Source organism: Engystomops pustulosus, chromosome 3, assembly GCF_040894005.1.
Source record: "Engystomops pustulosus chromosome 3, aEngPut4.maternal, whole genome shotgun sequence".
Lineage (NCBI taxonomy): Eukaryota > Metazoa > Chordata > Amphibia > Anura > Leptodactylidae > Engystomops > Engystomops pustulosus.
Window position 1 is genome coordinate 199,132,215 of NC_092413.1, and position 18,977 is coordinate 199,151,191.

At 43.1% G+C, this 18,977-nt stretch overlaps 1 protein-coding gene across 3 annotated transcripts in view; it reads left to right on the forward strand.

The window, feature by feature from the left end:
* TAF1B (TATA-box binding protein associated factor, RNA polymerase I subunit B) overlaps window positions 1–18,324 on the forward strand; it is a 56,559-nt gene extending 38,235 nt beyond the window's left edge. For all 3 annotated transcript variants that reach the window (XM_072143564.1, XM_072143566.1, XM_072143565.1), the window contains 3 exons: window positions 2,473–2,543; window positions 3,514–3,736; window positions 17,924–18,324. In XM_072143564.1, coding sequence (XP_071999665.1) covers window positions 2,473–2,543; window positions 3,514–3,736; window positions 17,924–18,116 — 487 coding nt within the window. In that variant the 3' untranslated portion in view covers window positions 18,117–18,324. The remainder of the gene's footprint in view (window positions 1–2,472; window positions 2,544–3,513; window positions 3,737–17,923) is intronic.
* Window positions 18,325–18,977: the final 653 nt, after the last annotated feature.

The window sequence follows — 18,977 nt, forward strand, 5'->3', positions numbered from 1 at the left end:
TCCTTGCTTGTTGCACAACTTGTTGTTCTCTGACGAGGAGCCTAACTGCGGAGTTCACAATTCCATGAATCGTTCAAAAAGTATCGTTCAAAAAGTTCAGTTACAGTTGGTACTTGAACAGTCCTCCTCATCATGCTGTTCACATTTTTGATACAATGAGACCAAGATGACACCTAACAAATCAACTGTACCTTGCCACTGCGCGGTTTGTGAGAAGATCGTTCTTAGATGGTAGCGTCCAGTGAGCTTAAAGAGTTGCACAGGTACAGAGAGACCTGGCCCTCATTTCGACTTGTGAACAGGATGAGCATTTTCTGTTGTCATTGATGTCCAAGGTCAGGTGACAAGTTACAGAGTGACATTTTTGTGGGGGTATAGTCACCAGTGCTCTAAGCTTTAGTTTTAATAAGTAGTTTGAGAAGACTTAGATATACAATGTCACTGCAGCAGCAACTTTTCCAATTTTCATTAATTTTACCCAATTGCCGTGTTGGTAAAATTGGTACATCATGTGCAAAAATATCATGTACCGCTTATATTGTAGTATAGCAGTATATGGTGTGATCAATCAGACCATCCTAGAGGGTATTTTAATAATTTTTTTAACCATTTTTTAAACTAAAGGTAAAAAATTAAAGATCAATTCACATGCCCACCTGTCCCTCCCTGACCCCCTTTCCTAGAACTGAAATAGAAATAAACGTACAGTAAAAATCATAATTATGTTGGGTATCAATGCGTCCCAAAAGTCCAGATCTATCGATATAGAAAACATTCATTTATTCCCGGTGGTGATCCCTGTAAAAGAAAATGGAATCCAAATGTCCGTAAAAACACTTTTCACCATCATTTGTTGGTGCACGAAGCTCCAGTGTATGACAAATGTGCCACACCGGGGTTACATATTACATGGAGACCGAGGGAGGGGTAGAATTGGCTGAGTGCAAAAAGATAGAAACGGACTGATTGATAGAAGGTTTTTTTTTTTTCTGTGTATGTTTACATCAAAACCTGAAAACCTGTACAGACCAGATCGTATCCAGTCCGGGCTGTTCTCTCTAATGCCAGATACATGTTACCTATTCCTGTACAACAATCTATAAAGGCACGTGAGGGACTTGTGAATCCGCTGATGTCATTGGTTTACATTTACCTAGTCTGGAGGCTGCTGTAAACTTATGTAAGACATTAAAAAAAGGTCCTGATGTGAGAAAGAGGATGTTTCCATTCACAGAGATTTTGACAATTCCCTTTGTCAAAGGGGCGTGTCCTAGGACATTGTGACACGTTGATGGGGGAAAAGAGGGCCCAAAAAAAGATGCTCCAGAACCAAGTATTTTATGGAAAAGTAGAAGTGTTGAGAAAGTTTCAGGTCAGGTATGAATTGTCCTTTCTAAAGTTCTCTTCTATGTGTAATCACAACCGTTTACCTATTAAAAACACTTGAGGACTCATTTACTTACCCGATCCTGTCGCGATCCAGCGGCGCGTTCTCCGACGAGGATTCGGGTCTCCCGGCGATTCAGCAAGCTCATGCGTCCAACTTCCTGCAGGTGTCGCTGCTGTGCCGGAGTTCACCATCTTCTCCTCGGTGCATGTAAGTGCTTGATTTTGTGACACCCTTCGTTTTTTAAATTCCGTGTTTTTTCCGAATTTGTTGGGTTTTTTGGAGGCCACAATCCCCCGATTTCTGTCGCGTCGGATCGCGTGGAAAAAAATCCCGGCGGAATTCGGCGCAAAACGGAAAAAGTCGGGAAACCCGATGAAAGTGCGGCCTTGGAGCCCTTAGTAAATGAGCCCCATGGTGTCAGACTTGTGATTCTGTAAGCTACAGGTCCAGAGATACAGATACAGTGATACAAAATTGGTACTGGTAGGTTGATTAGATTGTGATCCCCATTGGGGACAGGGACTGATCTGACAAGCGCTGTGCAGCGCTGCATAATTTGTGTGCGCTATATAAATAAAGGAATTATAATTATTAGAAATTTTTGGCTTGCTGTGTCTATGGTTCTGTAGAAGCACAAACCTGATGTCATCAGAAAGAAGAGATTCTTATCTTTAATATGACACCAGCAGCATGTTTGTAGGTGCAATAGGACAGAACATAGGGGCTTCTCTGTGACGCTTCCCTGCCGCTTTATATCTGCAAAATGAATCATCTCTGCTCAGTCTCACATGACTTTGGAGTAGATTTCTTAAAGGTAAATGTATAATAATTAATAATTCATTATATAGTGCACACACATTATGCAGCGCTGCACAAAGTTTACCAAATTGGTCCCTGTCCCCAATGGGGATCACAGTCTAATCAAATGGATGAGATTTCACATAAAAGAGAGGATTTCTAGAAAGGACGTTTCATACACTACCATAGAAAGCTGGTAGTTAATTGGGGTAAAATCTGATGACTGAATAACCCCGGCTGTGCAGAGGACTTCACTTTACTTGTATTCTTCTTCTGATTTACAGATTTTATTGGGATAGCGAAAAAGTGTTGTATTATAGACATAAGTCCAGAGCAAGGATTCTGAAAAGGAGACGTAAGTACACCCGGTTTATAGTCCATACAATGTACACTGCTGGGGGTTTGCACGTTATGAGTTATTTATCTATACATATGTATTAATAGATAGTGTTATTTGTTTTCAATGGCATTCAGATCACTGAGTGGTATTCACCTGTTTGTCATAAAATTCATAAGCAGAGTTTTATATATCGGGAGGATTTTGCAGTGAATGGGGACCGATATCCGGCCAAACTATTTGCGGATGGATATATCAGTCCACGTCGATGTTTATGGCGTCTAGTCACGGTGCAGTGAGCACATTTTGTCTCACCGCACCGTGATTGGCGTAATATAGGATATTTCCTATATTTCACCCTTTTACAGCATCGGCTGCTCGCTTCTCTCCTGCTCACAGCTATATGTTCTCCCATCTGAATGTAGCCTAACTGCGATTCCTGGCCTGGGCTGTGAACCCAAGCACTAAATATACTCTCTTATGTATAGAGCGAGTCTAAAAGGTCCCAGGACACACTTCTATTCAAGAAACCAAATGAGACATCTGATGCCCCCTTCAACTAATTGTTGAAGGGACCCATTTTGTAGGCCATGTCGGGAACATGGCCGCCACCTTAAAAGCCGCCATATTGAATCGAGGCCAAGTTTTTAGTATTGTTGAAGAGCCTAAATATGTGAAAAGAATAGGATAGTAGTCCCCAGCCAAACTACAACTCCCAGCAAGCTTGTAAAGCTGTGGAACCGCTACTGAGGATGATGAAACGGCACCACTGATGTTTACTGGCAGTGGCTGGTATTGCAGCACCCAGAGTAATTATAGAGTATGACTCCGGTGTTTTGTTATTGGTGTGCAGGTAAGTTTTCACACTTCCTGACCATCCACCTGGAACATAGAGATTACTGTCATCAGGACACAACAAGAACCTGGATTGCTGTAATAATTTGCCTGCGTTGTAATGAATGGCATCTTTTGTCTGTGTCCTCCCCAGGGTTGGCAAAGAACCTGCAGAATCAGTTCATCAAGCTGGCGGGCGCTGCACCTGACGCTGGGAATCAGGGCCCTTCCAGTTTTGTGTTTAGCTGGGATGAGCAGAACGGAGACAAGACCTGTTTTCATGGCCACAGCCTGGAGCACATTGTGAAAAAAGACAAAAAAGAGATCAGCAGAAGGAAGGGGTACTGGCTAAACTCTGTGCGAAAATGCAGAAGCAGGTAAGAAAAACCTTTTAATTGAGGGGTTTGTATTGGCATAGGTAGCCAGGGGAACAATGGTCCCTCTATGAGGGGGGTCTTTTGTGGGTCTTTCAAGAGATCTGTGGGACTACAGCTCTTAGATTGACCTCCTTACAGATGCGACCTCCCCAGATCACGAGAACGAGGGGTCTCTGGTACCTCAGTCGGACCCCTCATCGCTTGCAGAGGTTATTGGAGTATACAGCTGTTCATGACTGTTCTGCTCAATATGTCTCAATGGAGCTGATGGAAATTCCCGAGCGCCGCGCTCAGTCATCTCCGTCAGCTCCATAGTGATAAATGGAGCAGAAAGGTCACGTGCAGCCGTCTACTCCATTACTCTCCGGGAGCGACAAGGGGTCTGACTGAGGTACCTGGGACCCCTCATTCTCATGATCTGTGGGGGTCTTATTATTGAGACCTTCACCAATCAGCAAGTTAGCCCCTATCCTGTGGATAGGACCGAACTTGGCTCGTGGGAAAACCCTTTAAAGGACACCTGTCATCAGGTCTGTGTCACTAGTCCTGTCACCTCTACCTGTTGGAGCAGCTCACAAGGATCCCATCCCAGCCTTTTGTTTAGTCATTTCATACATCATTATAAAATCATCTTTTCTTTATTATGTAAATGAGGCTGGTCACATGGTCAGAGGCAGTCACTCCTGTTACCCCTCCCCTCTCCTCCCCCTGCTCATGTCTGTGTGTAATGTATAGTAAAGCATTGCTAGTGTGTGTGCTGTACCTGCTGACATGCTGCATCCTCCTAATACACATGGGTGAGACACAGACATCAGCTACACATGTACTTGACATGTTCTGCTATAACATGGCTGCAGCCTGGAGTTGTTGTATCTCTCCTATAGACACACAGGTTGCAGCGGGCTCCAGCACCAGGAAGCACATGGAGGAGCCAATACACCATTATACCTCCCATCATTATACAGACTGTCAGTCATGTGTATAGGAGTATCTCACACACACAGGCTGCAGGTGGCGCCAGCACCAGGAAGCACATGGAGGAGCCATTACACCATTATACCTCACACCATTATACAGGTTGTCAGTCATGTGTATTGGAGTATCTCATACACACAGGCTGCAGGGGGCGTGGCCACCAGCAAGCACATGGAGGAGCCATTACACCATAATACACGCTGTCAGTCAAGCACTGGGGGTGTGTCTGTGCCTCCCACTCATGAATAAGCTGGACAGCTTGAATATGCTAATGACTCATTGGACATCTCAGGTCATTTGCATACAGCTTTAGGACCTCATTGCTTAGGTTTACAGGCATGTAGAGGGACAATGAAGGGATAGAGGCAATGCTCTCTAATGGCAGTTTATGAAAATATATTTAGATTAGGGGGTTATTTTGCCTGACGGGTTCTCTTTAAAGGGGTTTGGATTTCAGAAAAGCCCCAGGGGCCTGGGGCAAGAGAAAAAGAAAGCTCCTACTAATCCTGTTCCCTTTACCTGGATCATTCTGGTCCTTCCGGTTTCAGAACCTGGATTTGACTTGAATGTTGCCAGGGAGTCAGAGCCTTATCCAATGACATCCGTTTTCCAGTGGACTTCACTTCCTGTCAGAGATGCTTCACTTCCTGTCATTCAGTTTTTTCCTAATATTAGGAGGCCTGTCATTGGTTAATTTGGGTGACACCCTAGTTCTTATTGGGTTGGGTCCAAAAACTGGAATTTCAATAGCAGGAAATCTACCATCAAAATCCATCATGATAAACCAGACACACTTACTCCAGGATCCTACTCCTTAGATCCAGGCACTGTGACTGTGGTATCTTCTTATATTTGTTATTCATGACCTCCTTCCTTCTGAACTCACCATTTAAAGGGTGTTACAGGAGTCCCTCAGTGCTGCAGCTTCATGCGCCGTTACATAGTCCCTCAGCACTTCCCCCTTTCTCTGCCTGATGTAATCTCAATGCAGCCAAAGGAAGTCCTGAGGGAGCAGTAGGAGACACTTTAACAGCCTGTGAAGCTGCACCACAAAGGGGCTCTGACAATGCCCCTAGGAGCCCTTTAGTCTCATTAGCATAATTTTAAAGTTGATTTTTAGAAGGAAGGAGGCCATGGATAACAAATATAAGATGATTTCCTTGAAGAATGGGTCATCCCCACCAGCTCCTGTCATAGATCTGTGTTTATACATAACACCTGGGGGTGGTGGAACCTGGTGGACAGGCAGGTCAGTAGCCTTGACCAATGATAACATAGGAGGCGTGTCTAAGACTACATAGGACTCCTTGCGTAGCAAAGCCGTGGTCACTGGAGCTGAAAACTCAAAAGCAGAGGGCAAAATATGAGCAAAATCAATACTACGTCATCGTTTTGTCACTTGTGTTTCGGTTTTGACCGTCCATTTAAATGTTGATTCGACTCCTCGCTTTACACTTACACACAATGTGCTGTAATTACGTAAGACTCAGTCATCATTGTACTTTACTTAACGAGAAGAAAGGCCGCCCTGATTGCAGAGAGGATTTCCATCCCCTGCCCCCCCCCCCCCCCCTCTTCTGTAACACGTCTCCACCATTATCTGGTGACATATGTAACGTATCATTACCGGCATTGAGTCTGTTTGCTGCCATTGTCGTGATTTAATGCATCGATTCTCTAAGAAAATGAAGATATTCACACATTCCTGCTGTTCTCAGGTTCCTACGTAATGGGAAATGGGGGGTTATTATAATCCCGGGAAAATCGTTTCCTTTTTTCGACACGGAACCCCTCCTGTGTACGGGTTACATTACAATCTGAGCCGTATCTAAGAACGCCATTGAATCGGGGGGGGGGGGGATTAAAATGAGAATGCAGAGGCTTTGGTGCTGCGTGTCACAATGGAGACCCGGACACGGTTACAGGCTGCGGATTAATTTCCATCTTCACGACAAGCCATAAGTTTTTTGTATTTTTGCACAAAGGCAAAAGTTTGTGGGTAGTTATGAAGAATAAACAAAGACGGTCTCAGCCGCCCCTGGCCGCCAAGATAAACAGGGGAAATAAAAAAGTATCAGTATTCCAGATTTATTTACCTGCTGGACGTCATTTACGTCTAAAAAAAAATCTATACAGGGCTCCTTTTTTTCCCCCGTGAACAAAAGGCGTTGTGTTCAGGTCCTGCACTTGTTTTTGTTTCCTGTCCCGCGGTTTCACGCCCATATTCCTGTAGGATTTGCAGGTAAGACCAGTGTCAGGTGCACATGGATTATGGCGAGGGACCTCCTGATATTTTATGTAATAAATGAACCAGGTAATTGTTTATCGTGTGCCATAGGAACCGCAGATGAAATGACACACAATGCTTTGTTTTGTCTTATCTGGGAATTCGTTTTTTTGGCTAGTAAAAATTTGCCGTTTGAGGTTGACATAGTCAGGGAAGTAAGACGACTCCTTAAAAGAAATCTACCATCAAGCATGATGAACCAGGGACACCGTGACTGGGGTAATCTTCTTACATTTGTTATCCATGGCCTCAACTTTGAAATTAAGGTAATGAACACTTCACACACAGATTCACACACACTTCCCCCCTCCCCGTTTCAGTTTACAGCCTGTAAATACCGAAAGAGCCCTTCTAACTCATTAGCATAATTTTGAAAGTTGAAGGAAGGTAGCCATGGATAACAAATGCAGATTACTACAGTCACGGTGCCTGATCCAGGCGATCTTTTATTTTGGGGCTCTTCCCTTTGCTCTGTTGCCAAATTATCAACCCCCCCCCCCCCCCCTGAGCTCCCCATACACAGTGATGCTCAGTTTGGCCAAGTGGGTTGAGAAAAGAAAGCCATTGCCAGACTCGAATTCCTCATCTCCAGGTAAGGAGGCTTCCATACACATTAAGGCGCACAACTGTCTGCTGAATCGGGCAGCAAGCGGGACAATGTGTGCATCCTGTTTCGCCTGGGTGGAGTTGGGAAGGTTGAGCATTGGAGATTCTCCATAGGAGCCGGTCATCTGTCTGGCCCGGTGGCAATGTGACCTCTGTGAACCTGAGTAATAGAAGTCAAAGGATGTCCGTAAGCTAGTGACAATCTGTGCAGTAAGCTTAAGGCCACCCTATATAGTCATGTAGGAGGGGCTACACGTCCATGGGCTGCTCTGAGGCCGCAAACAACCGACCCATGGGGAATGTAATGTCCGCTCACATATCGATGACCACAACAGAGACCGATCCACTAACTCGTTCAGGAATAGGACTGATTTGTACAGTCGGCTCTCAAACATGATTTTGTAAACCTTGTCAATGTGTATAACACCTTAGAAATACCTGAAACCACGTGCTAGCCCTTGAAAGAAGGGCCAGTACTCATCCAAATGCACGTGTACGTGTGCATGGAGTCTCAGCACGGGGAAAAAAAACCAAGACATAAAAAAAACTTAGTAAAATTTATAGTTTAAGTGTAGAACATGGAATATAACCAGAAGTGCTAGCACTGAATGTAGAGCTGCCGATTCAGGTCTTCAGAAGATCCTAATGGCTGAGGACGAGTCTGACTGGACAGTTTACAAGTTTCGAGGGCCATCGCACAAGGTTTATCTCAGGACGCATGTTTCTGTTCTATGTGTTCGAACAACCTTTAGCTTGAACCTCCTAACTGGAAATGCTGCTTTAACCAGAACTACTGGACTGATGACCGATGGGTTATGATGACTCAGTAGAAGCCATAGAGAATTCAGATCGCTTTTTTGAGAATACAAAAATAAAATATAGTTTCTACTTTTAAAATAAGACCATGAGAAATTTACTAATGAGAATACCCCAAAATTATGGCAATATTTGCACCAAAAACAATGTTTGTACATGTCTTACACCACATTCAAAGACTAATAAGTGGGCAAGGCTTTGGAGAAATTGGGCGGTCTTGGTGGGAACAGGTGGATCTTAAGACATAACATTGTCTTAAAAGGAAACCTGTCACCAGCGACACCCTCCCAAACAAACCACACACATTAGCTGTGCAGATGTTATTTATCCATGGGATTAGAGCCACCATTCTTGTAAAAAAGAGACATTTACTGATGTCCTGTTACAGTGATGGAGGCAGGGAAGCTCCAGCATACAGTCAAACTACCCACCTCCTATTTGACACCACTAACCCAGCCCCTCTTAGGAATGAGAGAGCTGTGGGTGACTTGCTGAAGAGAATTCCTGAGAGAGGGGACAAAGAGGGAGCTGATTTCTCTTCAGCGAGTGACACACAACCAATGTCTCTCAACTCCCTGCAGCCAGTCCCACACAGCCAACCTCTCCCTCAACTCCCATATTACCACTCCCACATTCCTGAGCGGGGCGTGGATAGCAGTGTCAACATCATAAGAGCCTGGGTAGTTTGGCTCTATGACTGGATCTTACTGTGGGAGGGGAGGTCTCTGGTGACCATTATTATAAACAAATGGATCATTTGTTCTAATTTTGCTTTTAAATTTTCAACCCTCCAATTATTTTAATTGCTTTGCTGTAATGTTATTAACTAATATGTTCCTCCCTTGCCCCATTTAAGTGCCATTGTATCATGTGAGCTATGGCTGGATTAATTATTCTGTATTGATAACATCTCCCCATGTCTGGTAGCTACTGTGACTGAGGGGACTGGATATATTCAGTACAGAGGAATGAATTCAGCCCCCTGTCAAATGAGGCATTTGGGTGTATCCACAAAAAAAGCGGACCTATGATATCTGCATTCAGTCCGTATCGTATCCGCATCCAGTTTTTTTTTTTTTTTTTTTTTTTACATCCGTAGAAAAAAGGATTATTTTCTAATGCATTTTTGGCCTAGCCCAGCTGGTTGCTTAGCAACATTTGAGATAAAATGGACTGCATACAGATGTCACCCATGTGTCCTCACAATTTGCACGGTAAAAACAATGAGATGTGAACAGACCCATAGAAATCGATTGGTCAGCATGCTATCAGCAAAAAAAAATGCCAAAAACTCCCATATGAATGAGTTTAACACTTGCATTTCTTTGGGATACAAAGATATTGTATTGTATGGTGCAGGGGGGTAAAGGCTTCTGCTTCAGACTGATGCAGCCTCCCAGCCTTCTCTTATTTCTCTTGTGAGTGATGACCAATAGAGATGAGTGGACCCAATGTTCGGGTTCGGGTCTGGTCCGCAAGACTATATTGCCGGATTGGTGGCTGTACAACCTATCGGAAATGTTGACAATCTAAGTCATGGCTAGTTGCTAGACATATTGCCGGATTGGCGGCCGAAAAGGAAATTGACCGTGTTTCGCAGGCCACACCGGAACGCAAACAAGAGTCCGCTCATCTCTAATGACCACCAAATACATGGACATTCATACTGATACACGTGTAATAAATGTCATCCAGCACTTAAGTTAAGTTTTCTGCTTTCTCCTTCTAAAGTTAATTTCCAATAAAAGAGCGCATTCCAGCTGACGCGTTTCGAGGCCTCACATGGCTCTTAGTCGTAGCCTAACCTGTAGCGGGTGCGAGAGCAACAATCTGCAAAAGTAATAAAAAGATTATGATAAAAAGAAATGTACAGTTTTTCTGGAAACTGCAAAGACTGGACTCCTAATCAGTGATTGTGAATTTTAGGGTGGGTCAATACCCTCTGGGATCGCTTTACTCAAGTACACACTTCTCCACAATTAGTGTTATTGCTATTCTTAGGACAGACCGGTTGTAGCTGCTATGCTGTGCATCCCGCCTTTATCCAGCATGGCCGTAGGGTGTTATTGTTTGTACCGTTGTGTGTCAAGCTTTACCTGTTTGTCTTAATTCCTTTGTGAGGTCATAAAAGTTAGAAGCCCGAAGACAACACACAATGTTCTATCCTTCCAAATTTTCAAAAAGAACTTACTGTTGTGGGCAACAGCACTTGTTTTTACAATTTCTTATTGTTAATATTTATTTATTTATTTTTTTTTATTCGGTAGTTAGAGAATTACAGTAGACGCACCCAGCATCTTGATGATCCTTAATGTAGTCACCCAACACCCCCACCAATCAGCATGCCCATATTTAGTAAATCTGTAAAATTCTGTACCAACTTTTCAACATTTCCCTATTGACAGGATCGGAGAAAACAAGCTAATCGATGAGGGTCTGACTTCCGGGACCCCACCGATCACAAGTAGTGGATACTAGCAATTCGGAGAACGAAGATCATGTTCTCATTGATGGGAGGGGCAACAGTTTCTGGCGCTCCATTCAATACTATGTTAGCACTTTGGATATCTCTGGCATTTGCAATAGACAGGGAATGGGCATAACTCCTTCAAGCTCCACTTATTGGACACAATTTTGTACCGTAATTTTAAATTACTTATAAACTTTGTCTCCGTTACTTGGCTCCTTCTACCCCATTTCTTCTCCGTAAACTTCTTTCGACTTGACGTTACTTTTAAGGGGAAGTAAAAGAGACGGATAAGAGGAGAAAGAAGTTCTTTTCTCTGATCAGAAGTATAGTATTACAAAGTTTACTATATTCATCTGTACGACTAATTTATACAATTTTTGTTGAAAATTTTGTGAGGCTACTTATAGAGTTCCAGTTTACTGTGAGATGTCCAAAATATCGGATCTCTTATAAATATGCTCCATAGCAACAGATATGAGCGGTTTCTATTCTACCCCCTTCATCAGTTTGGAGAAATTTGTGAAATTCTAATAACATCGAAGTCAATAATCAGAGTGTATCCAAACTAAAACTGAAAGATCAACCCGATCCTCGAACATGTAGCGACAGGTCACTGATGCAATCCCGTCCTGTACACCGTTACTCATCTGTTGTGTGTAGACATAACCCGCCAGCTATGCCAGTGCATTCTACAGACTGGCTTGCTCATAGTTACCAGCTTTTTCGTTCCCATGTTTTTTTTCCCCTCTCTTTGTGTGTCATTACACATCTACCGTGACACTGGAGGTTGGAGAAGTGTAAACATGGGGTTGTGTTACAGCGGCTTTGTTGTACAGGTAAATTCTTCTGTATGAGCAGGAGCCTTCCAGCACTCGATGAAAGCTGATGCCTGTAAGGATGAAGTCTTGTATATGATGCCCACACCCACTGCTCTGTGCCAGCTTAATCTCATCTTGATTTCTCTACCAGTATAAAGCAGGTCAAGCACATAAATTGGTCTAAACGGCAGATTTCAGATGACAGTCGTCTTTGTAGGCCATATCTGTAGTCAGAACTATGGAGTTGGTAAGCCAAACTTTCCCTAACTCCAACTTCACTAAAATGGTCACAGACTCCCAACTACACAGTTCTGTTTTCCTGGTCACTCTCAACAATGCTAGATAAATGAGGACATTCCTTGCCAGTGCCTCATTGCTCTGATATTTAGCTTCACTACTGAGCATGTACATAAAGTGCAGCACACATCCATCTAAACTAAAATGTGGACTGTCAGCTCTTGAGTTGCGTCCAGCACCCTGTTGAGAGTCCAATGAGCGCTTCTAAAACTACTGTAAGCATTAATTGGAGCAGGAGGCCGGGTAGCGTAAATGCAGCTGAGAAGTCCTCACTGCTCCTGGGTCATTTCCTGCCGATCTGCTGTGTTTCATGTCTCCTGATGCCGGTTGAATTCACCGGTTGAAGAATGAATGCAGGAGCAAATCCTGGGGATCCCAGCAGTGGTAACTACTGTTCAGCTGTTTGACGCATAGAACCAGCGGGGTGGCACATGGGGGAGAGAAGAAGCTGCTGTGTGGTGCAGGGAGCAGAAGAGGAGCCCGGAAAGATTATTTTTCTTCTTATCTTCAGTATCTGCTCCGGGGTCTCCAGTATTGTTTTTCTTCTCTGGGGGTTTGTAGTATTAGTCCGCTCTAAGATTTCCACTATTATTTGTCTGCTCTGGGGTCTCTAGTATTATTTGTCTGCTCTCGGGATCTCCGGTATTTTTTGTCTGTTCTGGGGGTCTAATATTAGTCTCTTTTGGGATTTTCAGTATTATATGTCTGCTCTGGGGTCTCTCAGTTATTATCATTGTCTGTTCTGGGGTCTCCAGTACTAATATCTGCTCTGGGGTGTGCACTATTATTGTTTGTTCTGAATGTAGTATTTATTTCCATAGAGGAACATGGAGCATGGCGCCATATTTCGGGAAAAGATAGACAAAAACAACGCAAGACGGAATTTACGTGTCCCATCATGTCCTGTCTGCTATCCGTCAATTTTAATGGATAGCCCATGGATAGATACATTTCTACAGGCACACGTCTGTAGTCTCGGGCAGTCTTTTGATGATACATTGCCCCCTTGTCTAATGAACTTGCATATAACCATTCAAGTCTGTTTTCTTTTGAACGTGAAGATGGTTTGAAAAAAATGAACGGGGAACAGGGGCAATAAACTGATAAACTGATGTAATTTGTTGTACTGGTGACAGGTCCTCTTTAGGCTCATTTTATAAAGATTTGAGACTTTGCCGCCTTCCTAGACACAGGAGCATATGACATTTTGGGGAATTCAAGCAAAGATTTGTTAGGTGGCCTACACCTGCGAATGCCAGGGCAGTGAGTCTGCCGTAGCTTTAAACCGTATCAACGCCCAGTGATGGATAATATAGAGCACAGAGGGACAATACCAGCAACCATCACACTTATTTTCACAACTAGTCTTGAAGATTTGGTTGTATCCAACCACTGTGTGGGGCTCCCCTGGACTCACACAGGCCCCAAGAAATTGTTCCTGGCACGTTATACCCCTCCCTCCCGTATAAAAACAAAGCATGCGAAGCCAAACCAAGAGTGCATGTACAGAGGATTTCAAAAGGAATATCTGTTGGTAAAACAAATTTACATAGAAACCAAAGGCCTTTCCTCAGGATGTAGATATTAATAATCTTCTAATAATCTTTATTTATATAGCGCCATCATATTCTGTAGCGCTTTACATATGCTAGTATTCTTGGGCAACCCCTTTAAGACAAAACCGCACACAAACACAAGCAGTGAATAGGGATCTTGGATTTATCAGCACCTCACACCTTCCTCCCTATGTATTATCATATACACCACTAATACAAGTTTATTACAGGTCATCGCTTACCTGGTATCTGATGGCTATAGCAACTTCTCTGATGTTCTGTTTAGATTAAGATCTAAAAATCTTTGCTGTCCTTCATAAAGTTTTTTTTTCTACAACAAAAGTAAAAAAAAAAAAAAAAAATTCTTCCAAAGTTCAGTTTACCTGAAATGTTAATTATATGTTTCCTCTTATGCAAATCTGCACTGCCTGAGGATATAGGGGGTGTATACAGTGTTCAATGTACACAGACAGAGCAGTTATATTTACCTTTTATGTTATGAAAATTGGTATATTTCCCTCTCCAATGACCTTGGGCATATTAATTCAATATTGACTTCAGTACCGACGAGTTACTGTCATACCTATTTATTATACTATATACACTAGTCTATGGATCGTAGGACTAAACTCGCTCCATTTACTTTATTGGGACGTTAGGCATGACCCACATGTTGTTGGTATTACAGGACACCTGTTTTGCCAGTTGTGTGAGGTCCTGCCAATTGGACCTCCCACAATCGGATATATATCACTATTCCTGTGGAAAGTGTCTAAATGTCTTTTATGGGAAAACCCCTTTAACAGACACCCCTTTAAGAGTCACATGACAGAGAGAAAGAAAGATAAGGGTACTCCTTGCCTTGTCCTTCGTATGGCAGAGTTGGATTACTTGGTTTGTGGCAATCTATGGACGTATTCACTCGTCTCGCCATTTTTTATCAGCCATCTTTAGCATCCCTTGAAGATCTTTTCTTACCACAGACGCCCATCCCTTATTATGTGGTTAAGCGGCAAATTGCAAAGGTTCATACACCTGGGACTCCCATTAATTGGGCAGTTAGGGTACAGTAAGTCCCAGAGTCCATCCTGTTAGTGAAGCCATCCATGATCACTGCTGTATTTGGTTCTGGAGCTGTGTGAGATTACCATCCTAGCAGCCCATATAGGTGAGTGAGCACCAGCCATCTTTGACATGACTGACTTTGTGTCCCCCTGTTCTCTTAATCCCTGGAGGTCCCAACGGTTGGACCCCCATCAATCTGACAGCTATACCCTATCCATTGGCTAGTGTTAATGGCTGTTTGCCTTATTGATTTGTCCTGAAATTTTATGTGAGTAGGAATAATCCACTATCAAGACCAGATTTTTTTTTTTAGAGTTCAGGCAGTCCTCGGGTTACCTACAAGTACTGTAGGTTTGTTCTTAAGTTGAATTTGTATGCAAGTCGGAACTCCAGACAAATTTTTTTGGGCCTCTGTGACAATTGGATTTTAAAAATGTTGGGTTGTCATAAGAACCAGGATTAACACTAAATCTTCATTGCAGACGCCGTTTAGTAACTGTTATAGCTGATTATTGTAATCTAGGGCTAAAGTACAGTAAATTACCAACCTCCAGAGGTCTGTTTGTAACTAGGGGTTGTCTGTAACTTGGATATTCTTAAGTAGGGCACTGCCTGTACTCTATATTTAATGTAGCAGCCCTTTTCTGTGACTGGAGCACCCCTTACGATGACAATTTTTCTCAGATATTTCTCTGTCCTGGTCTCCTGTGGAGCAGATTTAGTGACACAACCTTACCGCAAACCAATCACCACGCAGCTTTCATTTTACCAGAGCAGTTTAAGAACCGATTTACTGCGCTCCAATTGGTTTGCTACGGGCAAACCGTTTTGATAGACGAGGCCCATGTTTTCTAATGACATAGTTGTGACCTTCATGCAGTCGTAAGGGGTCACCTACCGTGTATGGTCACATAGCCCTCACTCGCTTTTGTTGAACGTCTTGCTGTAGAACGGACAGTGATGAATGGATTGGTTGCTATGGGCCACAGTTAGTAAATATCCCTCTCGGAGTTGCTCCTATGTGACATAAAGGTGAGAGGGACGGTTGTATTGTCAGGTACACCTTGTATCCGAGGGGGAGCCGGCATATTATTTACTGGAGTCTTATGTCCTTCTCAAAGAGCCTCCTCTCCATGTCAATGACCGACATGTATTACCTCTCCAGGGCGAAGTGATCTAACAATGAGGAACAGAAAACGCCATTTACATTCAATCGCCACACAGTGACGCATGCAAAACCTTTCACACCATTGAAACCCATTGACCTAATGGTGGTCATACACATCACAGAGCTGCATGCTAGATCTGGTCAAAAATCTGCAACTTTATTTATTTATTTATTTTCATAGGCCGTAGAATTGGCCATAGGTTTCACGGCGTGAAGAAGGTCTCAGAAGTTTTAGAAAAATAAGTTTTTTTTCTGGGATTAAAAGGAAACCTGTCACTAGATATGACCAAAGTAAACTACTAGCCCCCCTCATGTAGTGTATGAAATATCCAGGAGCTTTCCCAGTTTATATCTTGAAAACATAAAAAAAAAAAAACAGATATGAACATATAGGGGCACATTTGCTTAGCCGATCCTGTCGCCATCCTCGAGGTGCGTTGTCCGACGAGGGTGAAGTCCAGCGCTATTCGCCCGATATCCTGCATGTGTCGCTTCCCCGCTCAGGTCCGACAGAGTTCACCATCTTCTTCCCGGTGCATGTAAGTGCTTGGGCTTGCGACACAATTTTAAATGTTAAATCCCGTGCTGAGTCCGAATCCTTCGGATCGTCCGACGGCCCCCAATTTGTGTCGCAATCCGATTGCGTGCGCCAGAAACCCTTGTTAAAATGCGTCAGAGATCGAAAATAGTCAGGAAACCCGACAGAAATGCGTCTGTGTGGTAAATCTGTAGCGTAAGACCGTAGTAGTGTAAAATCTGTGCCGCAAATGGCTTTCCTCTGTGGATTTATGCACGTTGTTAATGGGGGTTGGCAAATTTACTTCATGTTTTATGTAATTTTGAGAGTGTGTGTGGGGGGGGGGGGGCAGGATATTAGTTGCCAATATACATCTATTCTAGTTCTGCGCTGCTTTCTTGGAATGTAAAGTATAGCCCCAAATTCAGATAAGTCTTCTACCTTGTCAGTCAGACATTCCTGTCCATAAAATGGCCAGAGATGGAAGGTCATGTGATCTTAACCATCCAAGACCAATCTACCTTCCAGGACCTTATGATAGTAATCATGGGGGAGATTTATCATAAGTTTCTTAGATCAGAACTATTCTAGTTTCCCACGGCAACCAGTCAGAGCTCCTCTTTCATTTCCCTACAGCTGTTTATAAAATTCAAGCTGAGCTCTGATTGGTTTCCATGGGCAGCTAGAAGTTTTACCTCAAACAACTTGATGATAAATCTCCCCACATGAATACAAACTTAAAGGGGTGTTCCTATTTCAACAAGTAACTGCTATTGTTTGAATAATGAAAAGTTATACAACTTTCCGATATACTTTCTGTATCAATTCCCCAGTTTTCTATATCTCTGCTTGCTGTCATTCCATAGAAAGCTTCTATATTTACTTCCAGTGGACAGAAATCTGACAATGGTCACACAGGTGCACGGCTCGTTAGTATCATAGAGAGTAATCAGAGCCGTGTGATATAACGAGCCGTGCACCTGTGTGACCTGGAAGTAAATATAGAAGCTTCTTATAGAATGACAGCAAGCAGAGATATAGAAAACTGGGGAATTGATACAGAAAGTATATCGGAAATTTGTAGAACTTTTCCCTATTCAAACAATATCAGTTACTTGTTGAAATGTCCTGGAAGGTAGATTGGTCATGGACAGTTCATGGATCACAGATGCCTGACGCTGAGGTCAAAGATTTTTCTGAACTAGGGGCTTTGCTTTTACATAAGTAGAAAGTGGTGCAGAAGTAGAATAGATGTATTTTGGTAAATTACGGATATCCTGCCCCTCACACTTACACACATATTACAAAAATATAAGTAAATTGGTTGCTGAGTAGAGAAATCAACCTTTGCGCACAAATAAATTGTGGATAAAACGCCCCAGAAACCAACCATTCCTTGACGAATATTTGTGGAATAACCACAGGGGTAAATCCCACGGTTATTCCACCACATTAGGTACACTTAGGGCTCATTCACACAAAAGTAATGGCCAAACCTTGCGTAAATGTACCCTTAATGTGAAAGGGGTGTTCCAGTAAAGTGACAGGCCTACATGACACGATGTTCCAATTTTTCTCAACCTGTTTTTCTTCATTTCTTGTTTTCTGACAGATACTGTCAACACTGGAGACAATACGACGAGTGTCAGTACCCGAGTAGCTACCGCTTCGTCTTGTCTCTCTTCTCCCTGGTCCTCCGAGTTGAAGCCCGTGTCATCCATTACGAGGTGTCCTTGATAGAGGATAAACTTTACAAGCAAGTTCCTGTAAGGCGTATCAAAAAACTCACGAAAACAAAGATTTGACTCGGAGATGACGGGTCTGCTTTCCATGTCCCAACTTTTCAATTTCTATTGAAGATTCCTATTGAGGATCATGATGTTCGGCTAGTTACAGTGTTATTCTGCCGTCCAAAGTGGTGACAACAATCAGAGGAGCGTGTGACGAAAGCTCTATATACGATTGCCTTATACATCCTTATTTTTTTCAATAAACGTTGTACTTTGAAAGGAATGTAAAGGGTCTGTCATCTGTACAATCCATTAGGGCTTATTCAGAGGAAAGCATGTGTTCTGTGATATAGTGACTGACTTCTGGCCATATTTCGCGGAATTAATGCCGCCCCAGGTGCATGACGTCAGGTATAATCTGCCCCCCCACCACCACCATGTGCTTAGGTTTTTTTTGCAGACCTTTTCACTACTATTGCAGTCCATGTTCTGAAGGAGGGGAAAAAAGTTCATGTAGACCACACATCTGTGAAAAAAACACCATAGCCACCAAGCAAACAATGGGTCAATATGCTTTGCTAAAATATCAGGGGTAGCATACACAGGGTCGGCTCCGGGTTTCAGTAGGCCCCTGGCGACAGAGCCTCGGTGGGCCCCTTTGCAGTAAAGTAAAGACATTAAAAACTCAGAAATTTAAACCGTCTCTTGTTCCCTAAAATATTCCCTAGTTTAACAAACAGCTGCCTATAGGTTATTTATATAAAACCCCACTCGCCCCCCTATGGGATTAATTATATACAGCCCCCATGGATTCCTTATGGACAGCCTTATGTGCCCCCCCCCCCCCCTTCAGCAGGAGCCCTGGACCACGGCACTTGCCTAGATATGACCAGTGATGGCGCCAGCCCCGAGCATACAGATTTGAAAAACAGCAAA